At 38.2% G+C, this 19,802-nt stretch overlaps 3 protein-coding genes across 4 annotated transcripts; all 3 read left to right on the top strand.

The window, feature by feature from the left end:
* The first annotated feature begins 1,257 nt into the window (after positions 1-1,257).
* On the top strand, positions 1,258-2,941 carry LOC103711534 (protein RADIALIS-like 3). Its single transcript, XM_008797709.5, has 2 exons — positions 1,258-1,628; positions 2,666-2,941. Exons 1-2 carry the CDS (start codon positions 1,366-1,368, stop codon positions 2,688-2,690), a joined length of 288 nt encoding a protein of 95 aa, XP_008795931.1. The 5' UTR covers positions 1,258-1,365; the 3' UTR covers positions 2,691-2,941.
* Positions 2,942-5,993: 3,052 nt separating this feature from the next.
* On the top strand, positions 5,994-10,125 carry LOC103711533 (uncharacterized). The gene is made up of 7 exons (XM_017843901.4): positions 5,994-6,199; positions 6,505-6,599; positions 7,302-7,402; positions 8,306-8,375; positions 8,866-8,893; positions 8,972-9,032; positions 9,761-10,125. The coding sequence occupies exons 1-7, from the start codon at positions 6,187-6,189 to the stop codon at positions 9,870-9,872; spliced, it is 480 nt and encodes a 159-aa protein (XP_017699390.2). The 5' UTR covers positions 5,994-6,186; the 3' UTR covers positions 9,873-10,125.
* A 1,478-nt stretch (positions 10,126-11,603) lies between these two features.
* On the top strand, positions 11,604-18,016 carry LOC103711532 (uncharacterized). 2 transcript variants are annotated; one of them, XM_008797708.5, is made up of 8 exons: positions 11,604-11,978; positions 12,092-12,187; positions 13,759-13,869; positions 14,034-14,343; positions 15,007-15,097; positions 15,221-15,557; positions 15,766-15,914; positions 17,238-18,016. In XM_008797708.5, the coding sequence occupies exons 1-8, from the start codon at positions 11,733-11,735 to the stop codon at positions 17,740-17,742; spliced, it is 1,845 nt and encodes a 614-aa protein (XP_008795930.2). In that variant the 5' UTR covers positions 11,604-11,732; the 3' UTR covers positions 17,743-18,016. The 2 variants fall into 2 exon arrangements, with proteins under 2 accessions (XP_008795930.2, XP_088567517.1); XM_088711391.2 differs by having other exon boundaries at positions 11,841-11,978; positions 13,746-13,869.
* Positions 18,017-19,802: the final 1,786 nt, after the last annotated feature.

The following is a 19,802-nucleotide window of genomic DNA, read 5'->3' as shown; positions in this document are numbered from 1 at the left end:
AAGAGAAGCCCGCCCATTAGACTGTTCTTTCTCGTCGGAAGTATTGATAACAATTTTTTTTTTTTTTTGAATGGTCATTAAAAAAATTCTGAACTATTGAGAGTTTTTTATTTTTTTAAAATTTTAATTTAGTGCAATCAAATTATCTAAGTTATAAATTCGTTCAATTTAGATATTGACCATGAATTTCATAGGGCTGCCATGATTGAATTGTCACGTGATGTCACTGAGACATCATCCTCTTCTGCCATATAAGTCGGTCATGTAATAATTCATTGTGGCAACCAGACAAAATATATATTAAGATCTGAATTGAACAAATTTAAAAGTTCGGCTATCTGATTGCACTAAATTAAAGTTCAAAAAAAAATAAAAAAATTTCAAATAGTTCAAAAAAATTTGTATGATTATTTTAAAAAACTCTTGAAAGATAAAGATTTGTTGTCACTCGACTGCTATGATCAATAAGAAACTTATCGTATATATATTTGTGAACTAATATTCCTGCCAAGGAGATCTTAATTTTATCTCTTTAGGCATCCAAACAGCCTGTGAATGCTCGCTTTATGCACTCCACGAACCATTACATTTTCTTCTTTTGGATTGAACCCTAAGCTGACTCTAAGGAAGTTCTCATAGGCGATTTGGAACACATTTTAGTATATCCTCTCCACTTGTCATGTGAAAAATGTTGCAAGATAAATTGCCAAAGAGTAAGAGAAATCAAAACATAGGGATTCAGATGAGAAGAGGCATGAACCGGAGTTGTTTCGGACGAAGTGAAGCAATTAGGTGACTTCCACTTGACAGTTTAGTGGGGGGCTGGCATCATGCAAGAACTCATTAAAGTTCATTGATTCTTTAAGGAATACCAGTCATCAATTACGGCGTTCGTGAAAAGAATGATTGAACGAGAAAGAAGAAATAAAAGGGAAAATTTCTACTGATGGATGTGAAAGGAAGGTGATTCTCCACTGGTTGGGCGACAAAAAAAAAGAGATGAAAAGGTTCTCTCAATCCCCCTCCCCAAGACCATAAACTGAGGTGATTCCCCTACGTTATTGTGATTCTTCGCCGCCCCCCGACGCATAGAACTCGTCTCCAGTTCCCTTGTCCTGTGATGCTACAGACCTCATTCTCACTTCCTTTTCCAAGTATTATTCGCCAACTGGCTCCATCCCACCACCCTTCAAAGTTCAAACCCCACTCCCCTCTTGGGTTATAAGGAGCACCCCTGGCTCCTCCTTCCCCCACCACCCCAGGCCTCCAAAACTCCCTCTCCTTTTCCCCTTCTCTGCCACCTTCGTAGAGTTTAAACACTCTTCTCTTCTCTTCTCTTATTTGAGATCCCAACTGGTATCGAAAATGGCATCAGGATCGTTCTCGCGCAGCACGGGCTCCTCATGGACCCCAAAGCAGAACAAGCTCTTCGAGCGAGCACTGGCGGTGTACGACAAGGACACACCGGACCGCTGGCAAAACGTTGCGCGAGCCGTCGGGGGGAAGTCCGCCGAGGAGGTGAAGCGACACTATGAGCTGCTCGTTGAGGACCTCAAGCACATCGAGTCAGGCCAGGTGCCATTCCCCAACTACAATAATAACTCCTCTACCATGGACGAGGAGCAGAGGTAATTAAGTGCAAGCGCATTCCCTACTCCTTCCTTTAACCATTATTTTTCCTTCCTATGCTTCTGTTTACCTTTTTATTTGTATTAAAAACAAAAAAAGAAGAAGAAGATTGGATGTGTGAGATAAACACTAGTTCTTCTCAAGTGCCGCTGTAATAAGACCAAGCCAGCGACCCAATTTCTTTTGGAAGCTCTGTTTTGTGTAAAGTTTAAAACGCACTATATCCACACTTTCTTCCATCTACACTTCTTCCATAAAGAAAAAATATCATTCCATGGGCCACTCCGTTCTCTTCTTCTTATCTCTTAACTTCCTCCTTTTGGTTAAGCAATTAGGAATTCACGAGCAGTTGCTATATGAGCCAAAATCCACAGATTACTGTTCCATTTGGTTTTCCTTCCTATGTGGGTCATGGCTGACCCATCACCTTTTCTCTCTTCTTCTTCCCCTGCAACTTCCTTTAAGTTTGCTGCTACCTTTTCTTTTGTTTTAAATTACTTAAGACTTGAGAGGGAACGGTAGCTTTCAGTTGGGTAAAAGGCCAACCAGAAGTCCCAGTTGGGATTCTTGTTTTTATGTGATAACAAGGGACTCCATCCACATTCATCCCTCAGTTCAAATTCCTTTGTCCCTGTCTCAGCCCACCAAGCTCACAGGAGACCTAATCCTGACACACCATATCTTCTCCTCCCGCAGTCCCATCCGACCTAAAACAAACATATCCTCTCTCTCTCTCTCTCTCTCTCTCTCTCTCTCTCTTGCTTTTTTAATCTTTAGGTAAAAAAAGAATAGGTGTATGCTTCTGATAAAGCTCCGTCGGTTCCCAAGCTTATGGCCGACCCAAGCTTTGCAAATACTCTATTCCATGTCACGCTTGCAGGCTTGTTGCCTTTATCTTTTCATGTCCTCTTGCTGTCTCGCTGAAAAGGTTTTCTATTATATTACACTCCATTTTTAACTTCCAGATGGTGCCAAAACTTGGTATAGTTTGACCATTTGTTATGAATACTAATTAGTATTTCTCTCTCTTTTGCAGGCTGAGGTACCTCAAGCTCAACTGAAGCAGAGACAAGAGGGAAGCATCCAAGGGTGTATCAAGTAGTAAGGCCCTTGTTCTTCTCTGATGAAAGCAGATCGGAGCAAAGAACCATAATGCATATTTGCTGATGGCTAGCTTCTCCTTTAGTTTTGTTTCTAACTTTCTATCTATGTTTCTTCTCTTCAAGTTCTCCATCCTCATGTGTATACCGAAGCAAAGGCTGCTCGATGTATAGTTTGGGCTGGTCTTAATAGATGTCCCTATTTCCTTAAATGCAAGCGTGATATAAATCTATCTACCCTTCCATGGCACGGGAAAGCTACATGGATTATCTTTCTTTTCTTTTTCTTTTTCTTTTTCTTTTTCTTTTTCTTTTTAAGGAAAAGGAGGGCTAAAAAGCTCGCCGCCATGAAGTATCTTTATTTTCTCTTATTATTGTCTCCATGTTTTTTTTTAAAAAAATAATTTCTTCCATGACTAAGCTTTCTTAATTGATCATGTGAGGATTTGTATGGGCATGTATTTAGTTTCATCTCAGTTATTCGCTAGGTAAATCTTGAGTACTTATATAGGATGAAGAAATTCAAATAATATCTTATGGCTAGTCTTTTTGAGTGAGGTGATGAGTTCTGACAAATCAGAAGTAAATATTACTTAGATTTTGCATACAATTGAAATTTGCATCCTTCTGGATGTCTTCTTTCCAAGAGACAACCAACATGCTAGCGGCAATTTAAGAATAGAACAAACAAACCATCTAAAAAAATATTAATATTTTCTGATTGTTATGCTTTTAGCCTAAAAACTCATGCACGATTAGCACCAATCAAGGATCACAAGTGCGAGAGCTAGCCCTACCCCTTTGCTAGTCGAATAAATTTAGAGTCCCTAGACTAGACTCTCCCACTACACATGGAATATGCCAAATTTAACATCAATGGGGCATGCTACAATATTAGCATTGTATAGTTTTATTGTAAACTTTTCTCAAAAAATAACTTCAAATGCATACACAAGAAGATAAAACTACCTCCTAGATATAGCAAGTGGGTGAAATGGGAGGACCAACCCTTAGGCCTCCCTCATCAGTCAAGCATGATGGGCATCTTGGTTTTGTAATTTCTTATTCCCAAATACTTTAAGTTCAACTAAAGGCTCATATTAACTAGTGCAATTGATAAAGTTTTTGAAGATCCATACCGTGGATCTGAGTTCAGTCCTCGCCCTCTTATCCGGAATTTGATTGAGATTTCTTCCTAGTTTTTTTTGTTCTTTTTTAATCCCTAAGCCATCTTACCATTATGGTGGACACTCTCTCGTTTTGAATCCACCTCAATTTCTACTTCATTTTTTTAAATATGGAATGCTCACCGTGCGCACTTTTTCAGCATCTTCGACTCTTTCCAAATCAAATGCATTATATGTGCATACGCATATATTTACATTCATTCCCAAAAAAATATTGAGGGATGCTTCATGACGTCGTTTGCAATTTATCATATTTGGCATCAAAAAATGTGAAAAAATATATCTAAAATTTTTGCCTTTCCAATCTAACTTGATGCAACAAACCTAGTTTGTAGTTATATCCATTTGCGTTTTGCTTAGAGTAGGCTCTGCAAGAAACGCTTGGTCACATTAAAATGAGATCCTCAAAGATGCAGAGCCGCAATGAGTTCAAGTGCTAGGTTGTAAAGAGAGAGAGAGAGAGGGAGAAAAGAAAATGATAATTAAGCTTCATTTTTTTTTTTGGTAAACCGGCTGCTCACACTAATCTCGCGTAAGCATTGCCTACAGAGACAAAAGATAAAATACTCCACAGCGGTGAAGGGACAGGTACACAATGGGTCCAAAGAATCTCTCCAGAATGATAAGCAACAAAGGAGGCAACCTAGTCAGCAGCTCTATTCACCTCCTGAAACACATGGCCAACTTGGAAAACAGCACACTTATACAATAACCGTCGGACGTCCTCTAAAAGTGGATAGTCGAAGACCCCTGGCCTCTCCTATAGAATCCACTCTACCACCTCCACTGAATCCCCCTCTAGGATGACGCATTGGGCCTCCAGAACTCGCCTCGTATAAGAGACACCCTCCCATGCTGCCCTGAGCTCTGCTCTCAAAAGAGATGACTCTAAGATGCGTCGCCCACTGGTCACAATCCGCCTGGACTCATGATCCCTAATCATAAAGGTTGCACCATGCCTCCTCCACCAGCAGATATATTGCTATCAAAGTTTACCTTAAGGTAGCCGGGGGGTGGGAGCTCCCAAGATGTGAGTACATACCTAGGCGCTGAAGCAGCAAAAGGGGAACTCTAGATGTCCCTAGCCACCCTAGATGAAGCAGTCATAAAAGCCTCGGATACTTTACTGGCCTGACGGATAACTCTATCTACTACAACCCTTAGAGGGGCCCTCCTGATCTCGAAGACTCTGTCGTTCCTATCCAGTCAAATGGAATGGGCCAGATAGGCACAAGCAATGCCCCAGGCAACAGAATTTGGAGACCGAAAGGCAGACCTCAGGTGTCGGAGTAGATCCTCAACAGACTCAGTGGATCTCGGAAGGAGGAAGGAAGCCTGTCGCCAAATTTGAGCAGTCCGCGGGCACTGTAAGAGGACATAGCTGATCGTCTCCTCTACCTCCGGATGATCCAAACATAACGGAGAAATTTCCATCCCCCTCCTCACCAGAACACTTTTGGTAATGAAGCTTTCAAAATTCATCCTGCTACCAAAACTTTTCTGCGCACTATTGGCTAATCACTTTGTGACATGTGGTGCAATAGCCTTGCACCGAAATCCTCGTAAAGCTTTAAGAGCCACGCACGCCATCATGCGGCTACGAACGGATCCATTTCTCCATCTCGTTTTTAGGAGCAGCAATTTTTGACCAGACTCATCAATCTGATCGACAAATGCTCTACTTTAAATATTTAGGTTTGATATAAATAAGTTTGGGTCGTAAATGAATCAACCTATCTAAATATATTTATTTGATGGATTGAATTTATGTTTAAATCTTTGACTTATTTAACCTATTTTAGTCTGTTTAATAATTGGATTGAATCATAATCCAACCCATTTAACCTGTTTAATCTGTTGGAAAGCTACTTAACCTATTTTTGACCTGTTTAACCCGGTCCGCTTAATATATTTAAATCTATTTAATTAGTTAAAACCCCATCTAACTTGATTAACCTAATTTAACCTATTTAATAAATAGTTATGTGGGTCAAGTCAGATTATCTGTTTAATAAATAAGTCGGATATAGATTTAAAATTTTAGCGTATTTAATAAATAAGTTAGGTTTAGATTGATGGATTTTTGACATGATCTACATCGACCCGGGCAGTATCTCACCCGACACGAGTGCAACCCCTACAAGTTTTCTGTCCGAATCTTAAAGGTCAACTTCGATCTGAATCTTGCCTAAATACGAGATGGAGAGAGAAATCGGGATCATGGAGTTTCGTGTCTAATTTTGGGGGCAATTCGAAATCTGGCGGGTGGGATGGAGTCGGAAGGTAAGCTTTGAAAAACCCTAAGTTTCTCCTGCCCTCTCTTTCCCTAGAAAGATCAAATGAAACTGTTTTTTCGGAAATCGAAATCGACCTAAAAAAAATCGAAATCTTTTTATTTCTTGGGAACCCTAGTTTCTCGGGATTTCGAATTCTCTTCGTAAACATATCTCGAACCCTAATTTTTTCTGGTGTCATCCTGAAAAGATCAAGAAAACGGCTTCTTCGGCATACGAATCCTTCCCCCCCCCCCCCCCCCCCCCTCATAACCCTAGTTTCAGTGTAATTTTTTGGGAATTTGTTTTGTTCAGGGCAAAGGGCGGCCTCGAATCCCTCGGCCATTCTCGCGGCCCTGGTGAACAAGAGAGAGAAGCTCCAGGAGGAGCTCCGAAGCATCGAGAGGCAAGTAGGTCTTGTTCCCTTCTTTTCCCTCGTTTGTTTATATTAATTAATGATCTTTGAAATATATCACTGAGGTTTGAATCTTTAACGGTTTCATGTAAAGTTTAGAACTTTGCCCCTTGTTTTGTGCAAATTCAATTTAGGTTTCCGTAAAATTTGACTTGGTTAATTGGTTCGCTTGAGTGCTTCGGTTTTCTAATGTTGTTGGATTTCTATTCTTGTACTTTAAAATGGGATCTCGATGTTCTTGCTGCTCTTTTGCAGGAATATTTTGATTTTTGCCCTTTTTGTGCAAAATTGCCACTTTCAAATTACTAGATTCTTTTTTCCTTCAGTTATTTATTTTGATTCGTTTTTTGGTTTGCAACATCGGTTGGTTTCCCGTGCAGAGATGAAATGTTGCTTGTGTTTCGCTACCTGCATCTTGATAGTGGGAACTGTCTGGTCCCCTCTTTTTGCTTTGGATGGAGAGCTATTATTTCTGAAAATTTGAATGAGAAATAGTTAAATTCTTGATTTCAAGGTTTTGAAAAGTGAGTATCGGATCGTACTGTGTTTTTCTTTCACATACCGATAGTTCATCTTTTTCTTTTTTTCAACTTGTTTTTTACCAGTTACAGTTGGTAGTTGTGAAAGCGTTTTTTTTTTTTTAATCCTAAATGCAAAAATTTAAGTCCACTTCATACTCTTTGCTATTTTTTTGAAGGTCTATGACTTAGAGACTACCTACTTACAAGATTCGAACCAGTGTGGTAGTGTATTGAAAGGCTTTGAAGGTTTTTTATCATCATCTAAGAGCAATACCAAGTAAGTTGCTTTCAATTTAATTGATTTTTCGTGTAAGAAATGTAATTTTTGTTGATGTGGTTATATCTATGCAAATAACCAGCATTTTCAACTTTTTCATAATCTTTAATCATCAGGATGCAATTTAGTTGATTTTGATTACATGTCCCTTTTGATGTCTTGCCTCCATATGAGTATCACAAATTTCCTTTGTGTTCACATGTTTATTTTTGTACCACTTCATCTTGCTTCAGACCAAATAATCTCATTTTTTTCTGTATATGTGTATATTCATCTGCTCTCGACATGACAATGGTCAGTAATGCTTCAATGCATACTTCCCAGCATTTGAAAACTATCAATCACTTTCTCTTAAAAGTTCCTCATCTTTGGTCTGACTTAATGATAAATATTCTATCAGCAATCCTATGTTTGAAGAATAATCATGGCCCTTTGACTTAATTATACTGGCATTCAAGTTTATATTCTTTTGAATGAATATAGAGTTAAGATTTGTCTATGTGGCTCAAATTGCAGCGATATAGTTAATGTTTTGCCTGATCTATTATCAAATTCAGGGGTGCTAATTTACACTGCAATAGCATAGATAAGGATTAACAATTAGGATTGTGATCATGATGGTCTGGGCCATATTAAAGCAGCTCGTGAGGTTAAATTGTTATTTGCTTGTTTATTAGGTTAACTATCATGTAGCAATATTCCTTTGACCCTCTATTGATTGTAGAGTTCATATTGTTGCATCTGTTCAATAGGCTAATGATGCTTCAAATTCTATCTCTTCTAATTTCTTGAGAATCTGTCACAGTATTTCAAGAAATTTGCTGAGCATATAAATTGGGTGTATTATATTTGAGGTGATTCAAATTGTTGATAACATAGATTTGTTTGAAATTGTGCCTTCAGCCTAAAGCGCTCCAGGAAGTTTCAGCCTGAAGAAAGGCTATTCTCCTTGTCATCTGTTACCTCGCCAGCTGTATGTAACTACTACCACCTATTCAACAGGGCCTGAATATAAGCTTATTCTATTTGATAGACGACATAAAAAAATCCGTGCAGATAAGCTTACATACATGTTGATTTTGAAATTTCTTGAGCATATCTCTTCTTCTATACTTAGGTTTTATAATTAATCAATCAAGCAGCTGAATTTATAATTACGCTGAAATAGGGATCTCATATAAACTAAATATATTATATAATGCTTGCTGGTTTTCTTAATGGGTATCAGTTGCTGGAAATTTTACAATTATAAGTCATCAATCTATACTTCTTTTAACTGAACTTTTCATGTGGATTTACACAGTAATCATTTTCAATTTCCTTTTTATAATAGCATACATGAAGTAATAGGAGACACAACATTCCACCAAGAAAAAAATTATGATAATTTATATATATTTCTGAATCTCTTTACTCTTTTGGGAAGAAGCAAATGTAACAACCCCTCTTTTTCTATGTTTCAGGTTGAAGAGCATGTAGCTGGAAGGGATGGTGAGCTTTTAACAATAGATAAAAGTAATAGTTAATATGCGCAAGGATATGAAAGATATACTTGTATGTTTGTGGCAGATGGAAGGTCTGACTATGGTCCTGGACGGTCAAAGGGTGGAAGCGCTCATGCAAATGGACAGTAAGTACATTATTCTTAATTCTTCCTTCCAATGGACCTATAAATAAGTGAAAAGTTGCATCAAGCCTGAAAGTTACAATTAAAAGGTTTCTTTCTCCTGCACTTCGTTGTAGTTGGGTGAAGTTTAAAAGGTTCCCACAAGATCTGAGAGTCTCAACTTTGTTTCTGATTGCAAAACTGTGATTTTTTATAACCAACCACATGTACCATTATACTGAAAGTTTATGTGATTCTGGAATCTCTTACATACCTCTGTTGGGAAAATTATAGCAAGAGGCTTCTTGCTTCTGTATTTTATTGTAATTGGGTGAAGTTCAAAAGGTTCCCACAAGATCTGGAATGCCATCGCCATCCATAATTGCAAACCTGTAATTTATGGGAGGAGAAGTATTCCAAAGTCCCACAGTGAATAGAGCTACACGTTATTCTCTATAAACAGCAGTGGTCTTTTTGTGTTCCAACGTACTCGGGTCTATGCAATATATTGTTTCATATTGTGGCTACCTTTGTTTGGAAATATTCGGGTCTATTTGTAAAAGTTGATTAGATCCAGAATGTTGGTCTGGATCGGATAAAATTTGAATACCAGAATGCAAGGAATAGATTTTAGCTGGTAATATTTTTAATCATGTACTGCATTCTTTACTGTGGAAATTTATTGATTATTTATATGACTTAACAGCATGATTTAAAAGCATATGTATGAACTTTATAATTCCATTTTCCAGGGGAAAACCGAAGAAGGGTGGAAGAATAGTATTGAGAGAGGGAAAGAGAATTCGACCATCAAGTGAGCTAGAATTAGATGATGAAGATGATCTTGACATAACTATGAGATAATATATCAACTTCAGTTTGGCAATTTATGGCAATATGAATTCAGTCTTTGCTGTAGATTTTATTTATCCATGTTGGTCAATTCAGCTTATCCGATGTAAAGACTATATTTTTGAATTCTAACGTTTGATTTCAGAGATTTACCTCATGAGGCCATCCCTGGCCTGGTATGATGGTTAACCATGGGCTATCAGTTGTATTTGTTGTATAAATTAGTGTACTGTGAACATTATCTACCGTTTTTTTTCTTTTGTTATATCTTGCTGTGGTAAAAATAAAAAAAAGGTGCTTTTGATGCCACTTAATCTCACACACATTTAGTTTCTCACTAGCAGTTGTACCCTTCGGCTTCATCCAGTGAGTGGGGACCTTGAAAGCTATTTCCTTGGTGTGTGACGTGTAGTCCTATCATTTTGGTGACAGACTTGTTGGTAGGTTGAGCTGATGCTCATGTAGCCAGGGCTTAGTATAATTAGAGTGTCAAAGCGATGTTCGATGTTGTGTGTATTAACCCCCAACCTCTTGTCAAAACAGTAAGACGTTGTGCCATCCAAAGCAACGTTGGGTGATAAAGATTGAATTAGATTTTCAAGTTAAGGAATGGTAGATGTTCTATTCTATTTGTAGGCGGGAAGTTGAGATCCATTCAAATATGAGTTGCAATGGCTTGGACCTTAATGCAACAATTTTACTGCTGCTTCATCCTTTGTACAACTTCCTTTAGCTGTATTTTATAGTCAATTAAGTTGATGGCTTCAAATATATCTAGTTTTATAATAGGTATAGCAAGTCTGACTTCTAAATTAATCTTGATAAAAGCAAAAGATATATATCTGTGTGTGTGGGATGGACTATGCTCTTCTTGAGATGAGAATGTATCAATTGGTTGATTTCAGGATAGATAATGGAGCATCCAAATTGAAAACTCGCCTGATTGATCATATTTGTACTGCTAATAATATCTAAAAATAAAAATTCATATACACCGATTGGCTGGATATAAAATTAGATGGTTTTCATTGTATTAGTATATTAAAGTATTTAAATTAAAAATCTACCTAATTGACCACAATTTCTATATATTAATATGTGTATACATTGAAAATTAATTTTTGGTTTCTAAATATTTTCAGTAACATACATCATGGATATCTTATTATTTGAATTTAGAATTAAAAAGAGTGGATATCCTTTTCTTTCGAGAAGAGCACAGTTCATCTCTTCATCTCTCTCTCTCTATATATAGAGCATGTAGGAAGGAATATTTTCTAGGTAGATGGAAAGAGGGAGAGATCAACATGGTCAAACCCTATGTGTCACCTCTTGAGAGGTAATAACCTGTCAACCAAAATTGGTAAGAAGGTTGACAATGATAAGAAAGAGCAACACTGCCATCGATAGTACTACAACGTTAACCTGTAATCATAAGCATTTCATGACTTCGATCACAAATAGGTTTATAAAATACATTTCCCGTTATAAGCTATATTGCATACTTCTTGTTCCATTTACCTCGGCATGTCACTCTCTGACAAACGTCAACTCTATGCCCCTCGAAATTTGCCCAGTTGCTTGCCATCTAATACAAAAAATAAAAAATAAAAAAAAATCATTAGTATCAAAGACGCCTGAAAAGTTTTTTTTAATTAATTTATTTATTTTTTGGTCAACCGGGATTTATTTGTTTATTTATTTTTGAAAATAAAAAAAAAGGCTTTGCTTGTTCCTCCCTTCGTGAACCCCAGGCCGCGCCGCCTCCTTTTAACTCTAAATAAAACGCTCAAAGCCCTCCTCTTTTCTCTCACGTTCGTCTCGTCCATGGGAGCGAGAGCGAGCTTCTAAACAAGCGCGCCTCCCTCGTCGATGCTGCCGTTCCGGTTGCCACGCTCCGCGGCCGCCGCCGCGGCGGGGGCGGCTGCGGCCACTCTCGCCGCGCTTGCGGACCGCGCCTACGCCGACAGCCCCTTCCGCTTCCCCTATTCTTCTTCTCCTCCGGCCGCCGAGAACCCTAGCGGGGGCTCGTCGTCCTCTGGTGGGTTCGACCCCGAGTCGCTTGAGCGCGGTGCTAAGGCCCTGCGGGAGATCAATAGCTCCCATTACGCCAAGCAGGTGTTTGCTCTTTTGCCAAGCTCGGAACTTACCCATCTCCGTCACCCCCTTTGTTTCCTCTTTCTCTCGGTCTAATCTTCTTTGGGTCGTTCTTCTTTGGTAATGGCATTCAGGTATTTGATCTGATGAGGAAGCAGGAGGAGACTCGACTGGCGGAGGTGGAGACCGAGAAAGCCCAATATGTTGCCATGCAAGCGGAGACTGAAATAGTAAGCATCTCCTTTCTGATTATGTCGTTGGTTTCGTTATTTTTTATCAAGTTATGGTGCATGTTTAAAAACTAAACTGTTCATAAATCTTTATCTTTTCTCGCCTCAACATGTCTAAATTAATGTTCTTTAGAGGGTTACAGGAGATTTGGGCTTCGGGGTTTTGTAAGATTTGGTTGATTATTACAAGATTCATTACTTTATCACATGCTGTCACAGTGTTATGTTGTTATTGGAATTTCTAATCAATAGGATGTTAGCAGTGAATTTTATCTGTTTTTTGAGATGGATAGATGCCTATGGTTATTGGTGCCAAGCAAAGTTGGAATCTTTTTCCTGTCCAGAAGTAATACGTAGCATTCTACACCACACCTATAGCCATCACTGTTTAGTAGTGAGCTCGTGCGTTGAGCTATTTGCTTTGTCAAGTTGTTAAGGATAGCCAGCTATTGGGAGGGGGGAAGCATTTTGTATTGTCTTGCTTCCATATTGCAAATCTTTGAGGGCCTACTCCATCATGTATCTATATTATAACATTAAGTTTCCTCTCAGTTGCAAAAGACCTGCTCCATCTTTTTTGATCCTATGCCTAAGAGCCTTGATTATAACCGGACTGGAATTTCCTGGCAGGACTGCAAGGAGTAGTTCTTGAGAATATACATACATACATGTGGATAACATACATATATGTGTGCATGTTTTCATATATGTATTTTGTGTGTGTATACAAGTTTTGGTTCACTTGACTTAGGAAAAACCAAGAAGACTAGTTTTGGTTCGCTTGACATAGTAAAAGCCACGAAGTAAACTATCAAACCAAACTTCGTTCACCTCTAACATTATGTTTCTTCTTGCATGATATTCATGATGCTCGTTGTTTATGAGGTAACACTTTGTACATTAGGTTTTGGTCTAATACATGTACTTTGGATATAGGTATGAATATCATCATACTTGACCCAAACCCAACCAATAGCCGCCCCTATCCATGGCAATGTTGCACAAGCTCGAAGCACTACATGATTTCAAGTTTGTGTTTCATAAGTTCGTTTCGTTGATTTGTTGATCAGCATTTCCTAATTCCTGGTTTATTCTTTCTGCTTGATATGCATTGACTGTAACATAACAACTCTTTAGAGTCTAGACTTCATTCTAAAGGGTGTGGGAGGGAGTTGTTGTTTGGGGATTTTCCTTCTCTCAGATTAGGCAGTTGCTGCCTGTAGAATAGTACTAAATTCTAGCAATGGCATATATGTCACTCTCAAGCTCTTAGCTGCCTCTGTGAGAGAAGAAAACAATATCAATTTCTTCTCAGATAGAAATGCTTGAGGGGCCTAGATAATTATAAAGTTGCAAGTTTGCTAATATTTTCTCAAATTTGATGGTGCTATCAGCTATGTCTTTGAAAAGATGATGTAATCTGCTATACAAGGCTGTCGAACAGAAATTTTCAGTAGTCTGCAGGAAAACAAATTGTAATAGTCTATATGAAATTTATGTTGTTAAAATCCTGATTCAAGTCCAGATCACTTGGCATCTGATTTACACCTCTCATAAGCATTTTTTGGCAGGAAAAACAGCGGAAACTGGCTGAAGAGCAAAGGAATTTGATCCAACAACAAGCACAGACCAAAGCACAAAAGGCCCGCTATGAAGATGAGTTGGCAAGAAAAAGAATGCAGGTTGCTGAAGTGACTTTTTTTTTTCTTGTCTCAGTTTGTTATCATTCTTCATTCTTATGGATGCATTTAATAACTAATTAGTCAGTAGAACTGCCTTCAACTTTGAACTTAGTGATCTACGTTGTGCCAAATATCAAATTTTAAGTCTTGTATTATCTCTGCAGATAGAACATGAAACACAGAGGCGACAAAATGTTGAACTCGTGAGAATGCAAGAGGAATCCAACAAAAGAAAGGAACAAGCAAGGCGTGCTACAGAAGAACAAATCCAAGCTCAAGTGCGCCAAACAGAAAAAGAGAGAGCTGAGATAGAGCGTGAAACAATAAGAGTTAAGGCTATGGCAGAGGCTGAGGGTCGGGCACATGAAGCAAAACTGACAGAAGAACATAACAAGAGAATGCTTTTAGAACGTATGAAGGGTGAAAGAGAGAAATGGATTGCTGCAATTAATACAACTTTTAACCACATAGAAGGTATTATGCTAAAGTGGACATGGGGTTTTCTGAATTCAACATTTGATAATCATATGATGATAGCAATCAAGTAATTGTCCAAAACAGTATATTTTTTGCATTGTATATTGGTAATGTATGTTGGCTGTACCCATTTGCTAGCAGAATGTTTTAGTCAAAGTTTTGAGTTTTCAATGCCACCACTTCAGAACAAGACTTGGTTCTGTATTAATTATATAATTAGATGAATAAATTTGATGTTGTACCGAAGCTGCTTAACCTTTTCAGTTCATGAGATTAAAAAACTACTAGATCACCTAAAATACATTTTTCAATTGTGTTATTATCCTTAATTCATATTTTATTCTTTTTACCCCTATTTTTTTATTTTTTCTTTTCTTTTACTTTGATAAGAGACTAATGAAAAGCATCATTCTTTTCATTGGATCGTTTGTTATAACCTCTGAATATTATAGCAAACTATATTACAATTTTTATTTAATTAATATCCGAATTTCTTAGTTCTTTGTCTCTCTTTTTAATTCTTTGTGTAATTAGATTGGCATTCATTTGTCTTTTGTTATGACTTTCAAAACAAGAAGTAGCATTATCTAGCATTGTTCTCTCGGCCATCACTATGAAAACTTATGTTCTTGTTCTTGGTTTCTCATTGTAAACCTGTAGGTGGTGTGAGGATGTTACTGACTGATCGCGGTACATTAATAATGGCAGTTGGAGGAGTTACAGCTCTCGCTGCTGGTGTCTACACTACTAGGTTTACTGAAATTTCTCTAGCAATGAGATTATAATTTATAATAAGAGTATTAAAATGATGCTCTTTATTATCCTTGTGCATGAAGTACAACTGTCTCATTATTTGGTTATTGTATACATATAGGGAAGGTGCTAGAGTTATGTGGGGTTACATCAACAGAATACTGGGCCAGCCTTCGCTGATTCGTGAATCGTCAATTGCCAAGTTTCCATGGTCTGGAATTGCTTCACGCATTAAGGGTTCAGGCTCTAACACAGCATCTGGAAAGGTGGCATCATCAGAAAATCGGACTAGCTTTGAGAATATAGTTCTTCACCCATCATTACATAAGAGGATTGAACAACTTGCTCGAGCAACAGAAAACACCAAGTCTCATCAAGCACCTTTCCGTAACATGCTATTTTATGGACCACCTGGTACTGGTAAAACTTTGGTGGCAAGGGAGATGGCTCGGAAATCGGTATGGTGCATATTTCTTACCACTTATAGAAAGTCTTATTAGTTTTGTTTTTAACTTTACTCTTAGTCAACTTATTTCCCTCACATCATTCATAAAATGTTTGTTATAGCTGAGACAATGGAACTTTTTTTCAATTTGAATTACAATCTTAAATGATTTGAGACGTTTTGAAGCGTCATTTTGATTGCCTTGTCCTGATCATGTACAGGGTCTGGATTATGCAATGATGACTGGGGGTGATGTTGCACCTTTGGGTTCACAAGCTGTTACCAAAATCCATGAGATATTTGATTGGGCTAAGAAATCCAAAAAAGGTCTATTGCTTTTTATTGACGAGGCTGATGCTTTTCTGTGCGAGTAAGTTACCAACTTGATATGTTTTATGTATTTTTTAACCTATTTCCAAATGTCCTGCTGGTTGTCTTAGTGGCTGGAGGTTTATTACCTCCAATTGCAATGCTTTAGCCAGGAAAAATAGGTTTTATTTTATCTGCTAATATTATGTCATCAATGAAATTTTGGAAATTAGAATCTCAGAGTTGTGGAAGGGGTTTTCCAAACAAGAATATTGAGCAAGTCTTTATATCTTTCACTTGAATCTTGGATCTATATGAGAATTCAATTCCTTTCATGGTGTTCATTTGAGTATGCATATGGAGTCTATTCAGGATTTAGAAGAACCCCTTTCTTCCCAACATTTACATTTTAAACCAGCTTTAAACATTAAATCTAGAAAAAAATAATTCTGTTTTTCATTCTGGAGCATGGCAGTCTTATATTTTCTAGTAGGAAATCATGGACTGCACTAGTTGCCCTTTTGGTTTGATTTTCAATCTGGTTGATAGTGTTATTGAGCTAGTGAACTTCTTGCTCAAAAATGAGGGCAAGAGATTAAGAAGGGATGATTTGTGTACAGAAACATCTTTGCCTTCGTAACTTATCGGCGTTCCACTTAGCAAGTTGCTGGTAATTTCTATACATTTACATTTTTCTATGATAATAATCTATATTGGTCGAATAAAATGATGGTTCATAATTCTTTAGTTGTCTTGATAATGGCAGGTTTTAGGGCTTGTTTAGATGTCCAACCAGCTAATTCATTATGTATCTCCTAAAAATGAGTGGAATGGTGTGAAGAGATGAGTTGGGTTTGAAATACAAAATAATCACCATTTTAGATGTGCCGCTATCGTCAGAACTAAGGATCTGGGGAGCCACTCTCCACCAATTCCTCCTCTCTTCCTTCCTTTTCTTTGTTTAGTAACTCCTGCCTGTAATGGAGTTTTCTTGTCAATAGAGCCCTTAGCTCAAGCAATATCCTCCTCCCAATTATATTTCTTCTCCAAGTTGGCCTTCATTTGTTTGTTGATTCTACACATCAATTTTCTAATATAAACTCTGCACTGTTGTTCCATGCACCATTTTCTTCTATTTGATGTAGCTGATGATTTTCAGCCTCTAAAAGTATGCTATTGGTTCGCTAATATTCTTTTGGAAATAGTTGATTATCTTGTGATATCGTCCTCCAATCATTGTTAAGTTTACTGAGTGACTTGTGCACGTATCCTTATTCTCTTGAGCATGACCAAATGCCATAGATAACTCTTTTATCATGATTTCATAGGTAACTGTTTTAATTGATTCTCTCATTGCCTTCTCTCTATATTCTCCCTTTATCAGGCGTAACAGCTCCCTTATGAGCGAGGCTCAGCGGAGTGCCTTGAATGCACTGCTTTTCCGAACTGGTGACCAGTCAAGGGATATGGTTCTTGTCCTTGCAACAAACAGACCTGGTGATCTTGATGCAGCAGTCACAGACCGCATAGATGAAGTAATCGAGTTCCCACTTCCTAGAGAGGAGGAGCGTTTCAAGCTGCTAAAGCTCTACTTGAACCAATACATATCACGCGAGGATAATGGCAAATCTGGATGGCGTTCCTTATTCAAGAGGAAGCAGCAGAAAATCCTTGTAAAGGATGTGACAGAGGATGTGCTCCTTGAGGCTGCACGCAAGACGGAGGGTTTCTCTGGTCGAGAGATCGCAAAGCTCATGGCCAGCATTCAAGCGGCCGTATATGGACGCCCTGACTGTGTTTTGGACTCGCAACTATTTATGGAAATAGTAGATTATAAGGTTTCAGAGCACCAACAACGTATCAAGCTTGCAGCTGAGGCTACACATTGAACATTTTATTTCTATGCATTATGCATCTAAGAGGTTCTGGAAATTCTTTTTCGCTTAGAGAATTTATTGCAGTTCATATCCATTTTTCATGAGGATTGTTTCGTTGAGGCTCATGTATCAGTAGTAAGTATGGGAAATGCCCAAGAATTGATCGCTCAAATTTGCGAATTTCCTTTCTCTCGTCGTATTTGTATTTGTATTTTGATAGAGGATCGGAGGAACCAAACTAGATATGCTTATATGAAGTTTTGCGCCCTCCCCCTGCTTTCTCTAACTGATACAGTGTTAAATTGTGAAGGAAGGATACAACTTGTAACCAGATAAAATGGAAAATGTGCGATGCGAGTTGGACATGCACACAGGCTCAACCATCTTGCGTTATAGATGAATCCACCTGCCAATAATGATTATGAGATGATGCATTACATGAAGGCTAAAATTTTCATGTTGACATCACCTGTACGAGAGGATACTGAAATGAGTTTGATTGGCCTTGCCTTGGCACCAATGCAGCGATCGCCAGGGACAACCAATTTGTGCCTTAGCTTTTTGCTAAATTTAAGGATTCAGCATTCTTATAAATGGTTACTTTTATGATCAGGCTGATGAATCAGCGGCAGCAAAGCATGGTGAAATGGTCCAGGAATTGTTTTATGATTGATTGCAGGTTATTCGGTGCCTCAGGTTAGCTTGCTGGAGAATAAATAACAAGAGGGAGGATTGCTTTAGTGAGTTGGTCTTCTTCTTATTATGCATCTAAAGTGCCAATTGGTTCATACTCCCATTCCAGTGTCATAGAACCATGAAAAATGTCATGCCAAAACGAAAGAGGTTATACATAGTAGAAGAGAAGAGATTACGAATGAAACAAAGGTGAGGGAGGGAGAGAAGTGGGGCGTCCCACAGGAAGCGGAAAAGGGGCAGGCAGGGGCGGCTGAGGAAGACGGCGGAGGAAAGCCGCAGGCGGCGATGATGTTGCTGACGGAGGCCACCATCGTCATCCCACTTTCTTTTTTTCTTTTTTTTTTGTGGTGTAATGAGGGGGGGGGGGGACCGCACTTGCATAGCAACCCTCAATGGGCTTCCTCGCCACTAGAGAATATTCGATACGGGTCGACAAGTTTTACTCATATCCTCCCCATCCATGGGGGAGTTCCACCAATGTGGCAGCCCCTTTTACGTGTAAGTACATCACACCAGCACCACCTAAGTACTGGCAGATCAGATGGTGATTCCAACGGACAAACTAGACGGGGGGCATCCGATCTCCGCATTTAATCGATGCCTGCGCGTTTCGAACCTGGGCCACTCCGCTCCAGAATTTGAAGAGGAAGTGTTTGAGGGATTTGATACGGCTATCATCACAGCATGCATGTCTTCCGGCAAATGGTGTTTAAACACGTAACAAGAATAAGGTGGACGCCTGAATTCAAAAAGGCGGATCGTAAGATGGATGACTAGGGAGGGAACTCTACGGTACATTGTTGGATATCGACTGGGGACTGGTTTGGTTCACGGGCAAAAGAGTAGAGAAAAATCAACAGAAAAATAGAGTGATGTTTCGTATTCGATTAAAATTTTTAAATAAAAATGCAAAATGTAGTTTTTTATGTAAATAAAGTTTTTATATTTTATAAAAGAAAAAAATCTATCACGGAATATAAAAAATTAATTTTCAGCGGCTAAAAATTAGAATAATATTTTTTAATAATATTCTTAAGCTTTTATATAAAATAAAATAAATTTTTTATTAAAAATATAATAAAAATTTTATATAATTTTTGTAAAAAATAGATGTGCAATCAAATATAAATTATTTTAAATATGCCAATGTTTTTAGTCAACTAAATATCATCAATTTTCTAAAAAATATATTATTTTTTATTTTTTATCTTTTTTTTTGCTAAAGCGGGCTGTTCATATCACACAGGTACGAACATATCCAATAAAATCAGAAAACAAAATGTTCCGGAGTGCCCTAGGCAACTCTCCTTGAGTCGTCCACAGCATACCTCCCGCATGGTTGGCCGCGTAAGCAGCAACCCAGTCCACGACCTCGT

The sequence above is a fragment of the Phoenix dactylifera genome, chromosome 15 (assembly GCF_051530095.1).
Source record: "Phoenix dactylifera cultivar Ajwa chromosome 15, Ajwa_hap1_PhDact_Kaust_v1.1, whole genome shotgun sequence".
NCBI lineage: Eukaryota > Viridiplantae > Streptophyta > Magnoliopsida > Arecales > Arecaceae > Phoenix > Phoenix dactylifera.
The sequence above is the reverse complement of the archived record's forward strand: the minus strand, read 5'-3'. Positions and strand labels throughout refer to the sequence as shown.

Bases quoted from the DNA above. Each gene is read 5' to 3' on its own strand.
- LOC103711533 (XM_017843901.4), top strand. The intron at 8,894-8,971 runs GTGAGCTTTTAA...TGTTTGTGGCAG, and splicing joins GCATGTAGCTGGAAGGGATG to ATGGAAGGTCTGACTATGGT. The intron at 9,033-9,760 runs GTAAGTACATTA...TCCATTTTCCAG, and splicing joins AGCGCTCATGCAAATGGACA to GGGAAAACCGAAGAAGGGTG.
- LOC103711534 (XM_008797709.5), top strand. From the start codon at position 1,366: ATGGCATCAGGATCGTTCTCGCGCAGCACGGGCTCCTCATGGACCCCA. The intron at 1,629-2,665 runs GTAATTAAGTGC...TCTCTTTTGCAG, and splicing joins ACCATGGACGAGGAGCAGAG to GCTGAGGTACCTCAAGCTCA.
- LOC103711532 (XM_008797708.5), top strand. From the start codon at position 11,733: ATGCTGCCGTTCCGGTTGCCACGCTCCGCGGCCGCCGCCGCGGCGGGG. The intron at 11,979-12,091 runs GTGTTTGCTCTT...AATGGCATTCAG, and splicing joins GCTCCCATTACGCCAAGCAG to GTATTTGATCTGATGAGGAA. The intron at 13,870-14,033 runs GTTGCTGAAGTG...TTATCTCTGCAG, and splicing joins TGGCAAGAAAAAGAATGCAG to ATAGAACATGAAACACAGAG.